The sequence below is a fragment of the Adiantum capillus-veneris genome, chromosome 24 (assembly GCF_014529385.1).
Source record: "Adiantum capillus-veneris isolate H3 chromosome 24, ASM1452938v2, whole genome shotgun sequence".
NCBI lineage: Eukaryota > Viridiplantae > Streptophyta > Polypodiopsida > Polypodiales > Pteridaceae > Adiantum > Adiantum capillus-veneris.
In genome coordinates, this window is record NC_140954.1 from 26,454,308 (window position 1) to 26,473,804 (window position 19,497).

The 19,497-nt window shown below is 39.6% G+C and overlaps 1 protein-coding gene across 9 annotated transcripts in view; it reads right to left on the minus strand.

Annotated features, from left to right (window-relative positions):
- Positions 1 to 203: 203 nt before the first annotated feature.
- The window catches only part of LOC147426116 (CBL-interacting protein kinase 23-like), a 30,928-nt gene continuing 11,634 nt past the window's right edge, over positions 204 to 19,497 (minus strand). Inside the window, exons 10-12 of one of the 9 annotated variants that reach the window (XM_086499251.1) lie at positions 18,428 to 18,484; positions 17,839 to 17,913; positions 204 to 358 (exon numbers count right to left, since the gene is read on the minus strand). In XM_086499251.1, coding sequence (XP_086355377.1) covers positions 260 to 358; positions 17,839 to 17,913; positions 18,428 to 18,484 — 231 coding nt within the window. In that variant the 3' untranslated portion in view covers positions 204 to 259. Of the gene's footprint in view, positions 359 to 12,952; positions 18,098 to 18,427; positions 18,485 to 19,497 lie in introns of those variants that run through there. The other 8 variants (XM_086499245.1, XM_086499249.1, XR_015186306.1 and 5 more) reach the window with 8 other exon arrangements.

A 19,497-nucleotide genomic window follows, 5' to 3' on the forward strand; every position in this document is an offset into this window, starting at 1 on the left:
AGTCCATTATATGGTGCTATCCCGATCAAAGGCTAGCTAGAAAATAGAGTGTGTGTGTTTGAATTGATTGTCTAACAATAGTTTGAATTATACAAACTATTGAACTACATAATGGACCAGACTAGACTTTATAGATGTATAATAATGTTTCTTTAATGAAGTTAAAGTTACATTACACATGTGCAAGAAATAGAACATCTGAAATTGTCTATTGAATTTATTTAACATCACAACAATTTTTCTATATATATACAATACGTTATAAGATCAAAAAAATGTCTTTGTATGTAGAACCGGTCCAATCCACGACTTCAGTTTTTGCAGTTACATGTGTAATTCCAAGGAAAGGACCTATTACCTTGCACCATCCAAAAAATGCAAGACCATCAGTACTAGTATTAATTGGGAAGACAAGTGTCAACGACCCCCTCCCCTTGTTATCGATGTCAAAAGTTACAAAATAAACTAACAACCTTGCACAGATCAAGTACTATGTTTAGACATTGAGTTATTTATTTACTACAATGTTTGCATCTTTTAGTTCCAGAAAAAATCGAACATCTCTTTGTAGTTTGGATCAATTTTCAAAACTGTAGTCCAATGCCATCTCCTCCGAGACCCTCACATGAGGATTCAGGCTCTTTTAGAAATGATTTCAAAGTAGAATATCAACATTGTTTTCAATAATCATGCATTTATTCACCAAAGAAAATATATAATCAAAAAGCATTAAACTGCACTTATACAGATTTGGCTTTAGGTCTGAACTAGTAAAAGTAATGATTGAATTACATTTGAGTGAACCTTCACTTACATAATCAATAAATCAGATATATCCCCTATTGACTATGTTCTTATTTGTGTTTCATGCTCCAAAACCCAATTTTTAAAATTTGCAAGAAGTTTTTGATAGCATCTTGTTTGTCCGAGGCTTAATATTTTCAAAAAACACGAGTCATAGCCATCTTTAACGAGATTTTCACAGGAGGTTTTACAGCTTAATGTAAACAAACTTATTTCCAATATCATTGAAAATAATCCACATATATCTAAACTTTTTAACCTTGTGTTGAGAACAACCTTGTAAACATTTCAACAGTACATATAGGCCTCCAATACGAGCTCAAGTCCGCTTTAATTATGTAAGCCTAAATATATCAATACCAAAACAAGACTTAAATTTTGTGTCTCAAACTTTGCTCATGCAATAAAACCTCGCTCCAGATTATCAAATTAACTAGGTTATTGTACCCTAAAACTTTGAGAAAGGTTCAGGTGGATCTATATGTAGATGATTGTCCATGGATTAGTCTTTTGATGTTTGCAAAAGCTAGCATTTCATATGCTATTAGATTTGACCAAAACCAGGTTCACGACATGTATCAGCCATATTTCTCAATTTCTTTCATCCGCAAAATCACTACCATGGTTAGAACTACCAGCAATGCTGTAAGGATTGATCACATCCTCTAAAGGCCAAAAAACTTATGTTTCAAAAATAACAACAACGATATACAACACAATCAAAAAAGACAGCAAGCTGAAAGACCAACATACTGATTCTCATGAAGAACATCAACAACTAAAAAGGCTAGCAAGTACCATGTGAAAACCCTTTCCACAAGGACTTCCTAATATACAAACCGCCATAAAATCACTTAGATCAAGATAAGGTTTTTCTCTAGACTTGCTTGCTATGTACCATGATTATCGCCAGCCACCCCTTGGAGTGCACTGCTAGTAGCCGAGAGCATGTGAGTGATGTCACGCCTTAATAGTATCTTAGAGTGCAAATTCAACCATGTGTGTGTATGCGTGCGCATGGAAAATCACAAAAGTTTGGCCAACATTCTGCTTGAAATCTGACCACTTTTTCAAAATTCCCATAGACGGCCATCTCTCAAGAGACCCTCACAAGAGGTTGAAGGCATTAAAAAAAAAAAGAACATTTTATTTATTTAAATTTATTTGAAAATTTCTACGACTTTTTCTATTTTATCTACTCAATATTTTTGAACAATTTAGTCACAGTTATCATCTATGATACCCTCATATGAGGTTTCCGGTAACCTAGTAAGAAGAAGAAGAGGCTCAACAAACTGATCGCCTATCATACTTGAAATAAACAACCAATTTGTGTGTGAGTAGCTAGACATTTATTTCCATCTTTAACATATAAGAGCAAATAATCTCTCAAAAGTTTGCCTGCATATTTTGAGTATGCTTTTTTAAATTGCTTTCAACTTAGCGGATTTGTTAATTTTACCAATATTTAAGGCCAAAAGAGTACATCACATACAATACAGATGAAAACCCAAAAAGTATTGAGCAGGTGCAGATGAACCTACTTGTATTGCATTGTTTTCCATTACACAAGCTTCAATAGGTTTGCGCTGAGGGTCGGATGAATCCAAAGCTTCTGTAATTGCATGTGTGTGCAAGAAGAGCAACCTTATAACATCTTTCCAATCTGAGCTTGTGAGTGACATCATCGATGAGCCGGCAAATGATGCCATCTTGCGATCAACCAAGGTCTATATAGTCCACTACTTTTCCTCCAAATGAGAAGAGTGATAGTAAATATTGAATATCACATCAGAAGCATAGACTTTGTGTGCGACTCTGAGTGTGTGTGTGTGTGTGTATCTTGCGAGAGCGTGTAGAGTAAGCAAGATTGGCATGAGGTTTTGTGTGAGTCCTGCTATCATCTATTGTTGTGTGCAATTCCAGGGGGGGGGGGGTGTGCGCGCGCGCATGCGCGTATGTGTATCTTGCAAGAGTGTGCAAAGTAAGCAATAATGGCATGAGGTTGCATGCAAGACAAAGAGCCTAATAAGGTTACAAAAGAGGGGGTGAGACATAATATAACACTGCCGTAGATCAATAATGACAACAAATTTATGGTGTGAAGGTGATAATCACGAGAGCGGTAGAGACGCCAATTTTTTACACGGGAGGCTAATACGGTGGGTGAGAGGAATTCTAAAGTTGGCATAGCATTGGCCTCTAGTTTTCATATGCCCGATTGATCAAGAAAGGAGTGCACATGCAATGAGTTAATTAGTGCAAGTTCACAACATGTGTATTTGTACAAGTATTTCACGCTTTATACGCGATTTGAGAGGTGCCATGAGCACGGTTTGGGACAGACGGAATGCATGACAACCCCACTATCAGACAATGTGGCAAGAGGAGTAGATAAGGAGAAAAACCTTTGGCACTTGTTTCATAAGATCGACCAACGAAAAGTCTGTACATGGAACAAGAATGGAAATGGGTATGGTTTGTCAATCCTTGTCAAGGATACTCATAATTAAAATACAAGATCGGGATTTCGAACAAGAATTTGGAATGAGTCAGAGAGCCAAGGCTGAAAAATGGCAATTCCTTGTAAATCGGGCAAGTTTGGACACAAAGAGAGCTAGGTTAATAAGGGAGAGAGATCTTTAGGGGGGGAGTTCAACTCGAAAGATGAATGTTCATGTAGGTATTCAGAGAACATGTGTTGTATTCTTTCCTTTCTAATGCAAACCATCCCCACACTTTTAAGACAGTCAACTAGTATTGTCTCTGTATACTGTGAGCCAGAGCAAGCGATGAGAGACCAGTAAAAGCTCAAAGGATGCCTTGACTTCATGGTAAGATGTAGTCCTAGGTTTTGTAAGAGCGAAAATCTTTGTGTGTGTGTTTGTGAGAGAGAGAGAGAGAGAGAGAGAGAGAGAGAGAATTCATTGACTTGCTTTAAAGAGAGCTTACATAAGTAACTCAAGAAAAGTTTTCTTGCTGTTTTTTTTTTTTGGAAGAAAAAGATCCTTGCACTAGTTAAGAAAACGGCCCAATGGGTTACAGCAAAATATTTCAATTTCATGCTATTGGTGATAGTGAAAAAATGTCGAAGCCATTACTAGTAAACGTTTTAGTGAGTTTGATGATGCTTTCAAAAGTTGAGGAGGAGTTAGAGAAAGAGTACATTATTAGATGTAGATACGAGTTTAAAGAAGTGTTGATAGGTTTGTTACCTGCTCCGCCCCTTCTTATAAGGTGGAATCCTAGCAGATTCCAATCTCCAGCTAGGGTTTCCTAAAGGCACCATTTGAGGCCATGAACAGCGCACGATGAATAGACAGGCAGCTTGGCAACAACCAGCAGGCGATAAAGAGAGAAGCAGCTTCACAATTAGTAGGAAATGCAGAGGGACTGCCCATGGGCAGCGTTGGGAGAGTTGACAAAGCAAGGCATTGATCGCGATAGTCGTAAACAGGATCAATTGCCTTTCATCGGATTGCGTCTGAGATAGACGATGACATGGTGTCCTCTCGGACTGATGGACAACACATCGGAAGAATAAAAGAGAATCGCTGGTTGTGGGCCTGTGGCACAGACAGAGAGAGAGAGAGAGAGAGAGAGAGAGAGAGACTTCTAGAAACCTCCCTGCACATGGCTCCCTACCCTCCACTTGAGAGCGACGGCCGCCATTGCGTACAACGTCGCCTCTGAGCAAGAACAACCTCACGACCCAGTCGCCCTGGACAGCCTGCTCAATGTTGCAGAAGAAATCTCCTCTCTCTCTCTAGCTTCGGCTTCACACATCACACCTCCCTACCTCTCTTTCTTCTCTCCCCGCACCAAAGCCACCTTAACACTAGTTATGTAATGGGACTCTCAAGTGTCTTGTTTTTTCCACCAAATTATCATAATTATTTGGCAAAGCTAGAAACACAATTTAGAAGTCAAGCTCGTACTCTAGGTTGGTTATGAGGTGAAAAAGAGTGTCAAATTTTATTCATCCAAAAATCAATACAATATTAAGATTACTAGGAAAAGTTCTATGATGAAAAATTCATAAAATTTTAGTGTAGTTTTAACAAAAATCTCATGAAATGATCATAAATTTTTATTAAAAAAAGTTTTTTGCCTAGTTTTGAAGATTTTTGTATTCAAAAACAAGTTATGTAGCAATATTTTGAGCTTGAAACAATATTTCTTACACCATATATATGCTATAAACGAGAAACCCAAATCTTGAAAATGCAAAGAGAGAGGCAAAATCTAGCATTTCAAGGCCTCTTTCACCAACATGATGAGGTTATGGTACAAAACTTAAGGTCTGCATTATATCTTTAGGCCATGAACAATGAAATAGATATTTTTCAAGCTTTCAAACTCACGCGTAACTTGTAATTTTAGCTCATTTTAGAAATTTTATTTGACACAATAAACATCAAATGAAACCATTTTAAGTATTGAGCTGGTAGAGTTAGTACATAAGATCATAAAACCATGTGAATATTAAATGAACTACATGTTTTTCCTTGCCGTCAAAGTCCAGGGGAGGGGGGCTGCACGTCTGAACCATACACTTAATTGCGATTAAACTCCATATTTTTTTGCCTGAGCCGTTGGATAATCGACACATCAGCCATCTAACGAATCCGCTAAAGTGTCATATTGGAATCATACAGCTTAATATATTTATTTCTAGTAACAAAAGAATTTTTCTTCATAGAAAACTTTCAAAATAGTAAAGCACACATATACTTAGCTATTATGAATTATTGCATGCCTCCTGTTCATTTTTATCTAAGACTAGGAATTGGCTTTTAGAGAAACGTCCAGTGTTGTTCTACGAAAGTACTTTTCATGAGGGTAGTTCCATATGAGTTTGTGTGTAAACATGAGTGAATATAATTTTCAAAGATGCCTTGACTAACATACTATAAGCATGCAAAAGGAAATTTTCAAATTTTTTTAAGAATATACATAGCATTTTCTTTAGATTCGGGAAAGGACACTTAAATGTCCTGTTTTGGTACCAAACTAGTGTAACCCAAAAAAATCACCGTTTGTTTTTCATTTCAAAGCTTAGGCTATGTTAGGATCTTTCTAGATCGTGCCTCCCTACTACTCTCGTGCTTGGCTGACACCCGTTATCTTCCCCTTGGTTCCTCTGACACACTGTATAGAGAGACCAGTGGGAGAAGGCATTTTTTGCAATCAAACAAAATAAGGGAGAACTTGAAATTCTCTCGGTTTTTAGGTGAAAATTTGAAGCTTTTTCTAGTATTTACACTAAAACTTGTGTTAATTTTCGGGTATTCTTCAAGGAAATCCCAAAATCTAATCGAGATTTTTCCATTACAACCAGTTAAAATACATTGCACCCTGTGTTTTTTCTAACACCGGAATTGAGAGAGAGAGAGAGAGAGAGAGAGAGAGAAGAAGAAGAAGAACAACAAAAAGAAGAGAATTTTAACGTCGCAGGAAACTATTCCAAGAGGGCTTAAAGATCTATCCCCTAAGGCCAAGGGATCTTTGTAGATTTCCCTTAATGAGACACTTTGGCAAACTTACTAGCAAGGTTTTCCCTTTTCACTTGAGTGGTGTATTCGCTCATAAATCGATTGCTTAAGGTGATGTCTTAACATTGTGTGTGATATCGATGGTGAAGATATCAATGATATTTTCCTAGCAAGTTAAGCATAACTTCTCTAGCATTTTTAACAATCTAGACACCAGTTGTAGTCAAACCTTATGAAATGTTTGCAATTTTTTTATCTTCCACAAATTACTTCAAGTTCTTGTACAACATAACCTATAACCTGTGTAAACACTATTTAACTCATTGAATATCCATCTAAATTTACCCTTGTGACCAATAAGCAATAACCATTAGCTATTAGCTCTTCAGAAATTCAGAACCATTCAACATGTCTACGCTTGCATCCCAATAAGTTTTTTGCAAAGAAATAGGGCATTCTTGGAAGTTTTATCTAAGCCCACAATAAAGATGGTATCAGTAAGTTGGACTGTCAAAAGTCATGGCCAATCTACGATAGTGCTTGCAAAGCAACTAGGTTTTATTCTAAGAATTTTGTTGTTATAAAACAAAGTGTTTGATGAATTTTCCTCGTTGATCTCCTGCCTTAGCCTTGACGCACGATCCTCCTGCCCGACTCTTTGCGCAACTTGTGTGTGTGTGTGTGTGTATGCCTATTTTTAGGGTTTTGTCAATGTATACGGAGCTGGTTTTTGGTTTTCGGAGATTGTACAGGGCAGTTATGAGATTTAGCAGCTATTTTTTAGGGTTTCCTCACCTATTGCAAGGTTGTTCTTACAATGGTGAGCAGGCAACATTCAGCGCAGTTAGCCCTCAGCGTCAGCTCTTGTCCCTGGGGCCAGTTGGTGCATGTTCATCATCAACATTGCCTCAGAATCAGTGTACGAATTGTGGTCAAATGGAATACGCAGTGTGAATTTGTACAGACTTGTGGAAGGGGCAGTGTTTGTACACATGTACATACTCTTGTGATCTCTATGCAGACGTACATGTTGTTGAAATCCACATTCCTTTGCAGTGCTTGCTTCGCTAGGCATTTTCTCTTTGGCTAGGGCTTTGTCGATATATGTCCGAATCTTTGTGTGTGTCTAAGCGTCAAAAAGTTTCTCGGGGGCCACTTCTGAGATTAAACCTTATTTGTATAAGGACTTTCAGGAGACGTGAAAAGCTTGGAATGGTTTGGCACTTGTTCTTGAAGTGTGTATTCTTGTGCAAAAACCAATGGACCCAGTTGTGCAGTATGCTATGAAAGCAATCATTTTGTTTCTCGAGGAAAATGCCTATTGCAAGATGTTGAGCAATGGGTTGATTTTCTTCTCAAGCACTAGACTATCCGTGGTGTTTATTTTGGTACCCGTTGATTTTATATTAAGTCTTGTTGGTAGATATTGAAGCTAGAAATCTCTGCTCTTCTTTAGCACGCAAATGACCAGTGTTCTGCTGTGGACGCTGACAAAAGATTATCTAAGTCTTATCCGCCATAAATGTCCGGTGTGGGTGGAAATAGTTTAACTTCCCTTGCACATGAAGACACTTTCTACCGTTGTTGTCTACATAGCTTAGGAAGGTGATCTATTCCCCGAAATTGAATGTGAACACCAAAAGGTTTTGCATTCTACGGGATATTGATAAACGTGTCCCAGAAGGTACTATGGTTGATTCAGGGGATCCGTGGGTGGACAAGCACCCATTCAAACTCAAATGGGCAAGTTTGTAGATTTATATTTCTAATGTGGTAGATTTTGACACATGCAATCTGAATGTCCTGAACCTGTATTGCAACCCCCTCCTTCAGCAGTTTTGTCATCTGCTCTCCTCTCCTTACTGACAAACCTATCAGTGAGGCTAAGCAAAATGACGACTCAATATTGTACTTGTAGCTTTGAATGTGGAAAAAGGGAAAGTCAAGCCTCCAAGTAGCAATTCCCGATAATGGCAATGCTATAAAGGGTAAGAAGGTTGGGTCCAGTGATTCTAGCACTTGGAAGGTGCTTAAAAAGACGGTGAAGATTTGCACCGACCCTCCTCTCATAACTATGTTCCACTTATCAATGCTAATAAGAATGCATTGTTCAAGCAAATTCCATGTAATAATAATCGCATGGAAAAAAGAGATGCATTCTTATAAAGAAGTACTCATTGGTGAGGCTTCCACCTCGCATGTAAATACTATGGAAATTGAATCAATGGATCGACTCTAACACAAATGTGGTGGAAGAAGACATACACATGGGCACGTCTTCTTCCACCCACATGGGCCCGTCTACCTAATTCCTTACGTGCACATAGGCATATCTACCTAATTCATTATGTTCTTTTGCCACTTGTATATATGATCTCTCGCATTATAGTACATCTCGTACAATGTGCATTGGTTATGTAACCTTGATAAATGGCGGCTAACCTAGCATTGTGTAAATACATGTAGGGCAGATATGGTTATTTTGTAAGAACACAATCAGCATGAGTTTGATGATCAGTGTTCCTATTTTGCGGCTTATTGGATTGTGTTGCATGGTTACTCAAGAGTTTTGATGATGGTTCGGATGAGCTTCAACCAGTTCTCGTGAGACTTGACACACGCGGTGGTTGAATGATTGTTTAATGTTTGTTGAATGGTTAGATTTATGGCACTGGAGGCATCTATGCCTATACAGCCTCTGGGCAAAGGGCGGCCTTATGGCGAGACATCTCTTCTTATCCATGGATCTCCAATGCACTCCTTTGTGGTGATTGTAACAATACTCTTGATATGTAGCACCACATGCAATTCACACATGTTACTCATGGAGAGACAAGCATGGGATCATCTTCTTGCTTGTGCACAGATGCTTGATTTATGGCATTATTATATCCCAATGTCTTGGGATTTACTATTCAGCATGTTGCTTGTTACTCATATCGAGCACGGTTGGATAGATGGTATGTACTCAACTCATAGCAATACGATGATTTTTATGCGATATAAGACTGGATTACACTTTGCAGTTATCGGATCATCATTGTATTTTATTGAATTTTATTTTGGGCAATCCCTTTGTGATTGACATCTTTCTCAAAAGTGTCTATTGCATATTATTAATGCTTATCTTACTCATGACGCATTTTGAGATATGATTTTTGGGGTTATTCTCCCCTTATTTGCTCACATGCATCTTGATCTTGATGATGCTTGGTTTCCGTTTGTTATGCGGGTGCAATGTGCTATTCAAGATTATGGTAAACAGTACATGCATCAGACTCAAGGCAATGTTAATGATGCCAAGCAACTTTGTCAATGATTGGCCGACTCGCGGTCGTTATATGACTCAATTTTTACAGTTCGTGTGAAGCTCGGATACATATCCAACTTAATGACAAGCAGAAGCTTCACAAATGGCAAAATTCTGCTTGTCAACGAGCTTTTGTGGATAAAGGTTGTGCTTCAAAATAATTTTTTCGGCATCTACATCACACAAGGGTTTCCTAGGATATTAAGCTTGTAAAGATTCCTTTAGGCACTTGGACAGGATGCGATGGTCTCGCATTATAGACAGGTGTTTGATGCTCCTTGTCAACCATCTACAACAATTTGTCAAGCACAATAGTTATTGCTCTGTCATATACAACCAATCCTTTCTTCTTATGATGCACAATGCCTTGAGGAACCTTTAACTGATTTTGAATTGTTGCTTGCATTGGGCCGTTGGCGATCCCCTGGCTGGTATGGGCTAACTGTGCAGTTATTCCTCTCCTCTTGGGAGACTCTTATAGAGCCTTTGCTTTTGATTTGATGAATGCGTGACAAGAATTTCCAGTATCATGGAAAGATCAAGGTTTGCTTAAATTGTTGCCTACGCAAGCACTTTGCGAGTAATTTTCTCATTGGCGGCCAATTACTTTGATCCCTATCGTTTACAAGATATTGGCTAAGTTGTTGGTGAGCCAGATTAAAGATCACGTTCTTACATGAATTCACCAGGCTCAATATGGTTTCATACCACGTAGCCAAATCACGGACAACATGGATAATGTCCTAATTGACATGGAATATGCAAAATACACATAACAAGATGTAGTTGTTATGCAAGTTGACAGTGAAAACGCTTTTGACATTTGTACAATGGAACTACATTGCTGCTACGATGCAGTGTCTTGGGTTCGGACCTCCATTTGTTAATATTGTTTATTTCTTGCATGCTCATAGTTCGTCTTTAGGGATTCTTGAAGCTGAACTAACGGTATCTTCGCCTCTTGGTTGTTCAGTTAGGTAGGGCTGCCCCCCCTTAATGCATTATTGTATGCTATTGCCACTCACCCTTTGTTGATGCATCTTGATCATGTGACTTCTGTTGGCCGTCTTCATGGCTTGTAGTTACCCTCGGATCACAAGTTCATTGGGCAGACAAATGCTGATGGCTCTTTGTTCATGCCTCGCAACTGCAAGGCTGATGTTTGAGTGATTATGAACACTTTGGAGTTGTATAGGCTTGTGACTGTTTTTAGAGTCAATTTTCACAAACCGAAGCGTTTGCCGCTGAAACCTTATGATCTGTATGATCTGCTGTGGCCGAGGGAAATTGTTCCTCCGAATGTGATTGCTAGGCATTTGGGGTATCCAATTGGATGGAATGTCACTCACACTCAAAAAGTCGATTGAGTTATGCAACGTTTGATTGTTAAATTGCCTTATTGGAAATTATCCACATGGTCAATACATGTTTTCTTGTGAATTGTTCAAAGCATCTTGATGGCTTATGTACAGTTCTGTTTGCCATAGTTGCATTTAAGGGAACTCATGCTTACAAATAAGGCATGTGTTAGATGTCAATTGGGAAACTTTGCACTCCCAAGCGCTTTGGAGGTCTCAATATCTTGGACTTGCGCTGGCATGTTCTTGTTAGAAAAGCTCCGTTGTTATCTACTCTTGTGCAACAAACTTGGACTTGGGCTCTTATGCTTGCATGCTTGTGTCAACATGTTGTTACTTCCTCCTTTAGTCATTGGCAACCATATCTCTGGGAGGTTGTGTTTGGTAAGATGGAAGGACACATTCCTAGATGTCCTGTTACTTCCAGTTTAATTTCTGCTTGGAAAGATGTTACAATTCATTTATATTGGCATGGTTGACATCAACGGGAAGGGAATTCGCTTTGATTGGAGAGTCTTCATTCTAGTCGGGCATTCTCTCTTACTTTGGTCGATCATTTTGCCATGCATACTTTCTCTCTTATCGTGGCCTTTGAGTAGTTGTTGATGTGGTTGATGAGGCGGGCTATACTTTCAATTTCCCCTTGCCGCTCAACATTTTGGATTGGGTATGCATTACTGTCAGATCTGGAGAGAGATTCAGCACATGTTGATTGACTTTTTGCCCATTCCGCCTTTGGTTGATGGTGCTCACATGTCTGATTGGTTTTTCCGAGACGTGCCTTTTGAGGCTATGTCTGCTAGTCAGGTTTATGCTCTTCTTCGACTGCAGCCCTGGATTGATGACCACTTTAATGCACTATGGTCGATGCACAAGTCTGATGCTTGGTGGAAGAAGCCACTTTCTTCCCTCCAGAAGAGCCACTTGCCTTTGAAGGAGCGATTGTTTCTCTGGCGATGCTTGCTTGGGGTTCTCCCAATGGGCTCTTTTCTCAATGCACATCATATATGTTCTTATCGTTGTGTCTATTGTTCGATTGCGGAAGAGACTGTTAGTCACCTACTTTGGGATTGCTCCATTACTAGAGGTTTTCTTGGCCAAATAGCAACTTGCATGCAGCTCTGTTTCCCCTTTATGGACATTCTCTTGCCTTCCTTATAACGATTTACGGTCTTCTTTATGTGGGTCAAATTTTGGGCTTATTGGACCCTATGGTGTCAACATAACAATTGCAAGTCCTTTTCAATTTTTCAAGCTTTCCCTTAGGCAATCTTTACATTTTTCCTAGGAAGTTGGTGATATCACATCAAAGATGCATCAGCTTTCCTATGAATGCTTTTACCCTTCTATCACAGATGAACATTTTTGTGTTCATGTTCTTGTATATGATCCTTTCTGTGGGTTTTCCTCGCCTTGAGGTTTCCCACTTGTAAATTAATCCCACAGATTTACAAAAAAAAGTGTGGGAGAGAGAGAGAGAGAGAGAGAGAGAGAGAGAGAGAGAGAGAGAGACCCAAGGCACTCAGATATGCCTTGAAGTGCATAGGACGATAGTTTATTGAATAGGAGGGTGCAAAATAAAGCACTTAAGAAGCATCATCTCTAGGTTACTTACGATAGCAAACATAACAATGGCCTACATAAAGAGAGGAAAAACAAGCCTCTACTACTGATCAACATAATTGAATGCCTAGTTAATGCCCATCTTACAAGAAGTTAAATGCTTTTGAAAGAGACAACCTTGCTAAGCTCTTCTGTAGTAATGAGCACGTGCCAACTACATCACTACTAGCATCTCTTTTGCAAAAAAATTTATGTAATTTCATCACAAACTTCTTCAAGACTTGTGTTTTCAACCCTTTGATTTCAACCAAATTGAAGTTTCCCAAATTTTTGTTTGTTGAATTAGTTTGCATTCAAAATGGAAGGCATTGTAAAAAACACTATTCTCATTGGAAGAGGAATAGAAATGAAACCATGTGAAATAACCTTCAAACCAAGGGAGGTTTAATTACAATAGACTTATGTACAACATACAAGAACTCAACTCTTGCATCAGTAAAAATTGTTCCTTGAGGAAAATCTGCTAAGTTCTTACAAGCCTCAAAATGCATCAAATCCTTTTTTGACTAGAGAAAAAAGTAGTACATCAATTTTTGAGCAAGGAACAATGCAACATGTAGGGACAAGGCTATGCGTGTATTTATGTGATATTATCTACCATTGGTCATGGGTGTTGAGGGCAATGTTCTAATTTCCGCACTATGTCCTTCAATCCCATACACAAATCTCGTTGAAACTGCACCCAAAAAAGATCTCTCTCTCTCTCTCTCTCTCTGTGTGTGTGTGTGTGTGTGTGTGTTACAACTTGGGAGGAATTTGGTCAGTCACGCTTCATACATTACACCACCCATATTGCCCCCAGCTACAAAACCATGTCCTTGGCTAAAAGAGGAAACCGTACTCACCCTTATATGCTTGAGCCTAGCTCCTTGACGGAAATACGCACTATCACGGTCATTCAACTTAGCTCCCACTCCTTTCGATGCGAGACAAGGCGCTAGGGCAACGGAGAAGAGTCAACTAGACTCTATACATTATGCTCGCTACAAGTTCAAGAGTCTCTCAGTACCACACAATACGAGAGTGCTCCCCTTTTTTTCACAACCGAACTTGCTTCCCTTCATATTTTCAGCAATGACTTAGACGTAGACACTTTCCTCTCCCAACGAGAGAGTGGGCTCTCAATTGCGACCACAATCTTGGAGCATCAAGAATCACTAATCAATCCCATAAATCTTGGTCCCTTAGGTCATATTTAACTTCCAAGGATGATAATAAAACCTCTCTCTCTCTCTTCCCAAATAAACAAACTATCCTTTGCAAAGAAACATTTGCTCATCTTTGCATACAATTTATGTTCATAAAGGAATTCAAAAGTTTTCCTCAAATGTTCAACATGCTAATCTTCAGTTTTAGTATAACAAAGCGTTTGCCCAACAATATTTGCAAGGCCACCTAGCCACCTTAATTCATCAAGTGTAAATCCCTTCGCTGCCCACAATAATCACCTCAACAGATAAGCGTCTTTCATCTAAATAAGAAAATGATATCTCGTGGCATGGATAGCTCTTGCTAGGGTCCTCACCATACAGGTCTCTCTCTTTGGTGACAATCTTAACCCAAATCGCGTGAAACAAGGGTTTGCTCAAATTGTGAATAAGAATTTTATTTAGAGCCCTAAAAAGATGGGCCTTACTCAAAGATACTACACACATAATCTCCTCATTTTGTAAAATGGACAGCCATTTGCATTGCTCGCTAGTCTGTTTCTAGACTTCATTAAATACATGACAATTGGAAAGCTCTAGAGTCCTCCATTCTTTCTTTTCATCATTTTAGCGCATTTTATTGCTCTCGATGTTTTCTCATTTTGATTGTTCCTAAGTTTTCTGTAGGCATCTGAAAAGTTAAAGGCATCTGCAAAGACCTTTTGTGTGAAAGGTTAATTATCACTTTGGCGGTCTAATGGCTTCCTATATTTGTAAATGGTCCAATTGGCTAAGGCTAAGGAAGCTATAGGAAAGTTTAGTTTAAAGTTAATTATCACTTTAAACAGAATGGAATCAAAATGAAAACACACCATTTATAGCTTCCAATTCTTTCTCTTTCATCTTCCATCTTCTAAGGTTCTATCACCCTTCAATTCAAACTTGTTCGATTTGATTGATTTTTTTGTTCATTTTCCCTACTATTACTACAAGCTACCGACTACTCTTTTCTACTACCTACTACTACTACTACTACATGCTACCTACTACTCTTTTCTACTACCTACTACTGGCGACACTTCAAAATGTGTGCGCGCATGTGCGAGAGAGAAGAAGAAGAAGAAGAAGATTGTTTTTAACGTCGTAGGAAACTATCCCAAGAGACCTTAACGGACGAGGAGAGTTGAACTCAACACCTGTTATGAGAGAGAGAGAGAGAGAGAGAGAGAGAGAGAGAGAGAGAGAGAGAGAGAGAGAGAGAGAGAGAGAGAGAGAGAGAGATCAAAAGGACAAAATGACCTATGAGAGAGAAATGAAATGAAATGAAATGAAATGTTATATTAACGTCTTCAAAAGGCCAAAATGACCTATGAGACCAAACTAATACAAAAGTGGTGAATCTGTTACAATGTCTGGGTACCTTAGTACTCAAGTACTAAGTGTGAAAAGTGTGAAAGTGTGAAAATAAATGTGAAAAACTAAATACAAAGTATTAAATAAACTTCTTAGGAGCATTCTGGGTGTCTGGCTAGAATGCTTCTAATCCTTTGTTGTAGTCTCCTCCAGTGAAGTGTGCTTCTGCATCTCGGTCGTGGTCGTCTCGATTTCCTAAGCTCAATCGCCCTGTCAATGAGGGTGCCTTTGGTATGAATGTGGGTACTCCTTTGTGCTGGCTGGCTTCTCCTTCCACTCCTGCTTCTCTCGATCCGAAGAAATCTGTGATCTGCCTCTGAGGCTGTAGTGCTCTTTGTCTTCTCATTAGATTATCCCTTGTGCCGATGTAGTTCCAGTAGGTACAAGCCTAAGCATCTTTGATCTTGGTATTGCATGACTCTATCTAGAGGTCCAAAGCCTTCTTTAAATAGGCAATGGAAACGCCCACGTATCTCATAGTATACAGTGCAGTGGCATATGTAGTGTAATTTTGTCTCCGGCTCCATTCCGCATAACTTGCAAATTCTGCTCTCGGGTGGGATTCCCCTAAATCTGCCAAATTCAATTTCCAACTGGTGTGAGGATGTACGAATCTGACCAATAGCACATCTCAAACCATGAGACAGGTGGGTATCCATGTAGCTCGGGCGAATCACAAATCCATCTTCAGATAGCTGTAGGAAGTTTTCTTTGTAGTCGGCCATCTTCATGCCCAATTCTTGTGTAGGGTCTACCCATGTCCTCTTAGTATCCAACTGTATAAGATCCTGACGGATGATTTTATTAATCTCTGTTCGTGTAATTGCCAGTGATGGAGCCTCAAGAAAGTATTGGAAGGAGGGTAATCTTTCCATTACTGAACCCATGTCTCTGAAACCACGAGGACAGTTGCGCATACCAACATGATGTATCCCCTTTCATTGCTAATTATTCAATTTCTATCGGAGGGGCAGCTAGTTCTGCTCGAGTAATTGCATGTGGTACGGAGGCCTTGGCTCTAATCATTCGGGAAATCATAGATACCAAAGGTCTCTCCATTGACTTCCAATTATCCTGATCCACAGATGGTCCCCAAATCTCGACCCCATAAAGCATAGCCGAAGCCACCACAGTATCAAAGAGCCAAAGTTTTGTTCGTGGTTCCTGAAACTGCACTTGTGACCACATCCTCTCCAACCCTCCCAAGGCCGCAGAGGCTCTGGACAATCTAGCATCCGCTGCTTTCTTAAGAGTAAACTTCGGTCCTGCAAATACTACACCAAGGTATGTGTATGCATTTGTGTACTCTACTGTATCTTGGCCATATGCAAATGTAGGTGCCGATCTCCTAACCCACTGCGGTGTGGTGTTAAACACCATAACTTTGGTTTTACCCAAGTTTACCGACAGTCCACTGTCCTCCACGAATTTATGTAATGCATCTAGCTGCCTCTGCATTCCATCTGGTGATTCTGTTATCAATACAATATCATCTGCATACAACAACAAAGGGATCCATGACCATGCAAGTTGAGCACCTCTATCACCCTCTCTATCAATGTAATCTGATACCTCATCTATGTACATACCAAATAAAGTAGGGGACAGTGGGCATCCCTGCTTTACTCCAACGGTGGAATGACCAATGTCGGAATCCCCTTCTGGAGTACGTACATAACCAGTTACTGACCCGTATAAGGCCATGATCCCCCAAATAATCTCTTTGGGGACCCCTAACTCTTGCATCCTGCGCATCAATCTGGCCCTTGGTACTGTATCAAAAGCTTTCCGAAAATCCACAAAGCAACAACACATCCTTCTCCCGCTTGCTCTTCCTTCCTCAATAATGGCTCTGAGCGTAAGAATATGATCTAAAGTGGAATAACCCCTCCTGAATCCAGCTTGTCCTGTTGCCCTTATGCCCTCATTCTTTACCCATCTACTCAATTTTTGTTCAAGAATGGATGCGTGCAGTCGGGTCAATGTGTGACCTACCATAATGGTACGGTAGTTCCCGGGTATCATAGGATCCCCTGACTTGAAAATAGGTACGATTGTAGATAATTTCCAAGATTCAGGTAATCCTTCACACATGACCCGATTAAACAGACGAGCAAGGACTTCTGAAAGTAGATCCCTGGCATGGATTAGATGTTTTGCTACTAAACCATCATGATCATATGCTCTTCTTGTCTTCATCTTATCAATGGCTTTTTTCACCATTTCCGTAGTAAAGAAAGTACTAGTAGCAAGGCATGGCTCTAGCGGATCTGGTAATGGAGGCTGTCCAGATACCATATATAATGATGTTACATATTGACCCCAAATCTTACGAGAAGTAATCGTCGGAGGCGGTGAGTGCTCGTGAAATAAGCGCAAGGCCTCATGTGAGTCCTGACGCAAGAAGAGCTGATATAAATCCTTCTCCAGTTTGGCTAAAAATGCCGTTTTCTTGCGACGTACTATAAAGAGTTGCATAGCCTACTACTACTAGCTGCCTATATTCGTGAAGACATAGCCCGCACACTTACAAGCTTGTAGAAATTTATGCATATCAAGGTTGAGATAAGGCCTTGTTAAAATTTGTTTAAGAGTAGAAGCAAAAAACTCTTGCATTTCCTCTGAACAACCAACTTAAAATAGGCATGTCAACAAGTAAACATGAATGAGTTTCAAAGATAACTCACATCATGGTACTCTAGGGTGTCCCCGCTTGTTTTATGCATGTCTATTAGAAAAAAGGCTGGCCCAACTTCCATTATCTATACAAAAAGACCCCACAAGTTAGCATATTTGAAATCAAGCCCTGGTAAAATGTCCAATTCAATCGACTTTTAGCAAATTTTGTAGAACAAAGCAAGACAAACTAATCCAAATATGAGTCTCCTTTATTGAAATTGCTTCACCAAAATCTCCCAAAAATCTGTTTTCTTCATACGGAATATCCTAAAAAGAAAAGACAAACGTTTGGCTTGAAACAAGTTCACATAAATACAGGAAAATGATCTTGTTTCATTTCACCACAGACTACGGTACAAGTGATGGCACAACCGATTGAGTGGAAAACTTAACCTTAAGCCTTGATGTAGCAACAAATTGTTTGAAGTCTTAGTAACAAAGTATGATTTTCCAATGTTTCAAATTAAAAAAAACCCAAACACTCAATCTCAAATACTCTCTTGAATTAGCTAAGTCGATTTGTTTTGACATTTCATGTATGGCTCTACATGGAATAGGTATGCACGCTTACATTCATTAATTCAAGAGAGTAAGTACCTGAGTGGCAATACATAGGAAGCCTTTTCTGCCCGGCTTTGAATTGCGCAGCTTTATCTGCATCGAAATTTGGTAAAGTAAGCATCTTCACAATTAAACGTGAAGGAAAAGAAGGGGCTTCACCACTCAATAGCACTAACAAAAAGAGTCACGTAGGGTTTCCAGCTCTCTTGGTGAGACGTAGGCGTTGTACAACTCTCTTTTTTTCTGGCAAGAAAGGAGGATGGATTCTGTGTACAAAAGAGACCTCTAGAGATGCCTAATGGCCTATCATCCATAGGAAGTACAAAAGCGGGATAACAAAGCAAGGGTTATGTGAACCTCAAGGTGGCATGTATGATGAATGTAGAATGAACCACTAGGGAGGTGTATAATGCCATGTAATGTGACCATGGTCCCGACTGAAAAGAAGTGAAGATGTGTGAAGAAAGGAGCGTCTAAATTGCTCTGCTTCCCTAGAGGAGCCTGCTGAAATATCCCACTGACTGCAAAGAGTATGTTGCAGCTCAGTCCAAATGGCTGTCAAAGTGGTGGATATAGGGGAAGGCTGTGATCCCAAAATGTGAGCGCAACGAGCCTTCCACATGGTCCAAAGAATGGTGCTGCAAATTGTATCGAAAATTGTATCCCTCTGGTAGAAGTCCAACCGGTGACCTGCATCCAAAATCATCTGTAGAGTGCCTGATCTATATCCTACGGAAGTAAGCATGAAGACTGGATTTGTTGGCAAGCCCTCGAAAAAGGTGTGACCCCGGAAATTGCAAAAACCATGCAACTGCCCCCCACATCAAGAATCCATCATGTATGCCCACTCTAATGAACCAAGAAGTACAACGCTGACAAGTTGGATCGTAACCTGTGACAACAGGCAATCCTTCAGGCGCTATCAACATGAAATAGCATATCTTGCAGCTGATCCTGAGGGTCGAAATGCATGACCAAATTAAAACTGTCGCTAGAGAGTCAGCCTGCAAAGAAGGCTACCACTCACCAAGATCCCAGTCCAACTCAAGAAGACACTTTCTTTGCTAAATCCCCAATCACCAAAGAGCTCTCTTTCATAGAAACAC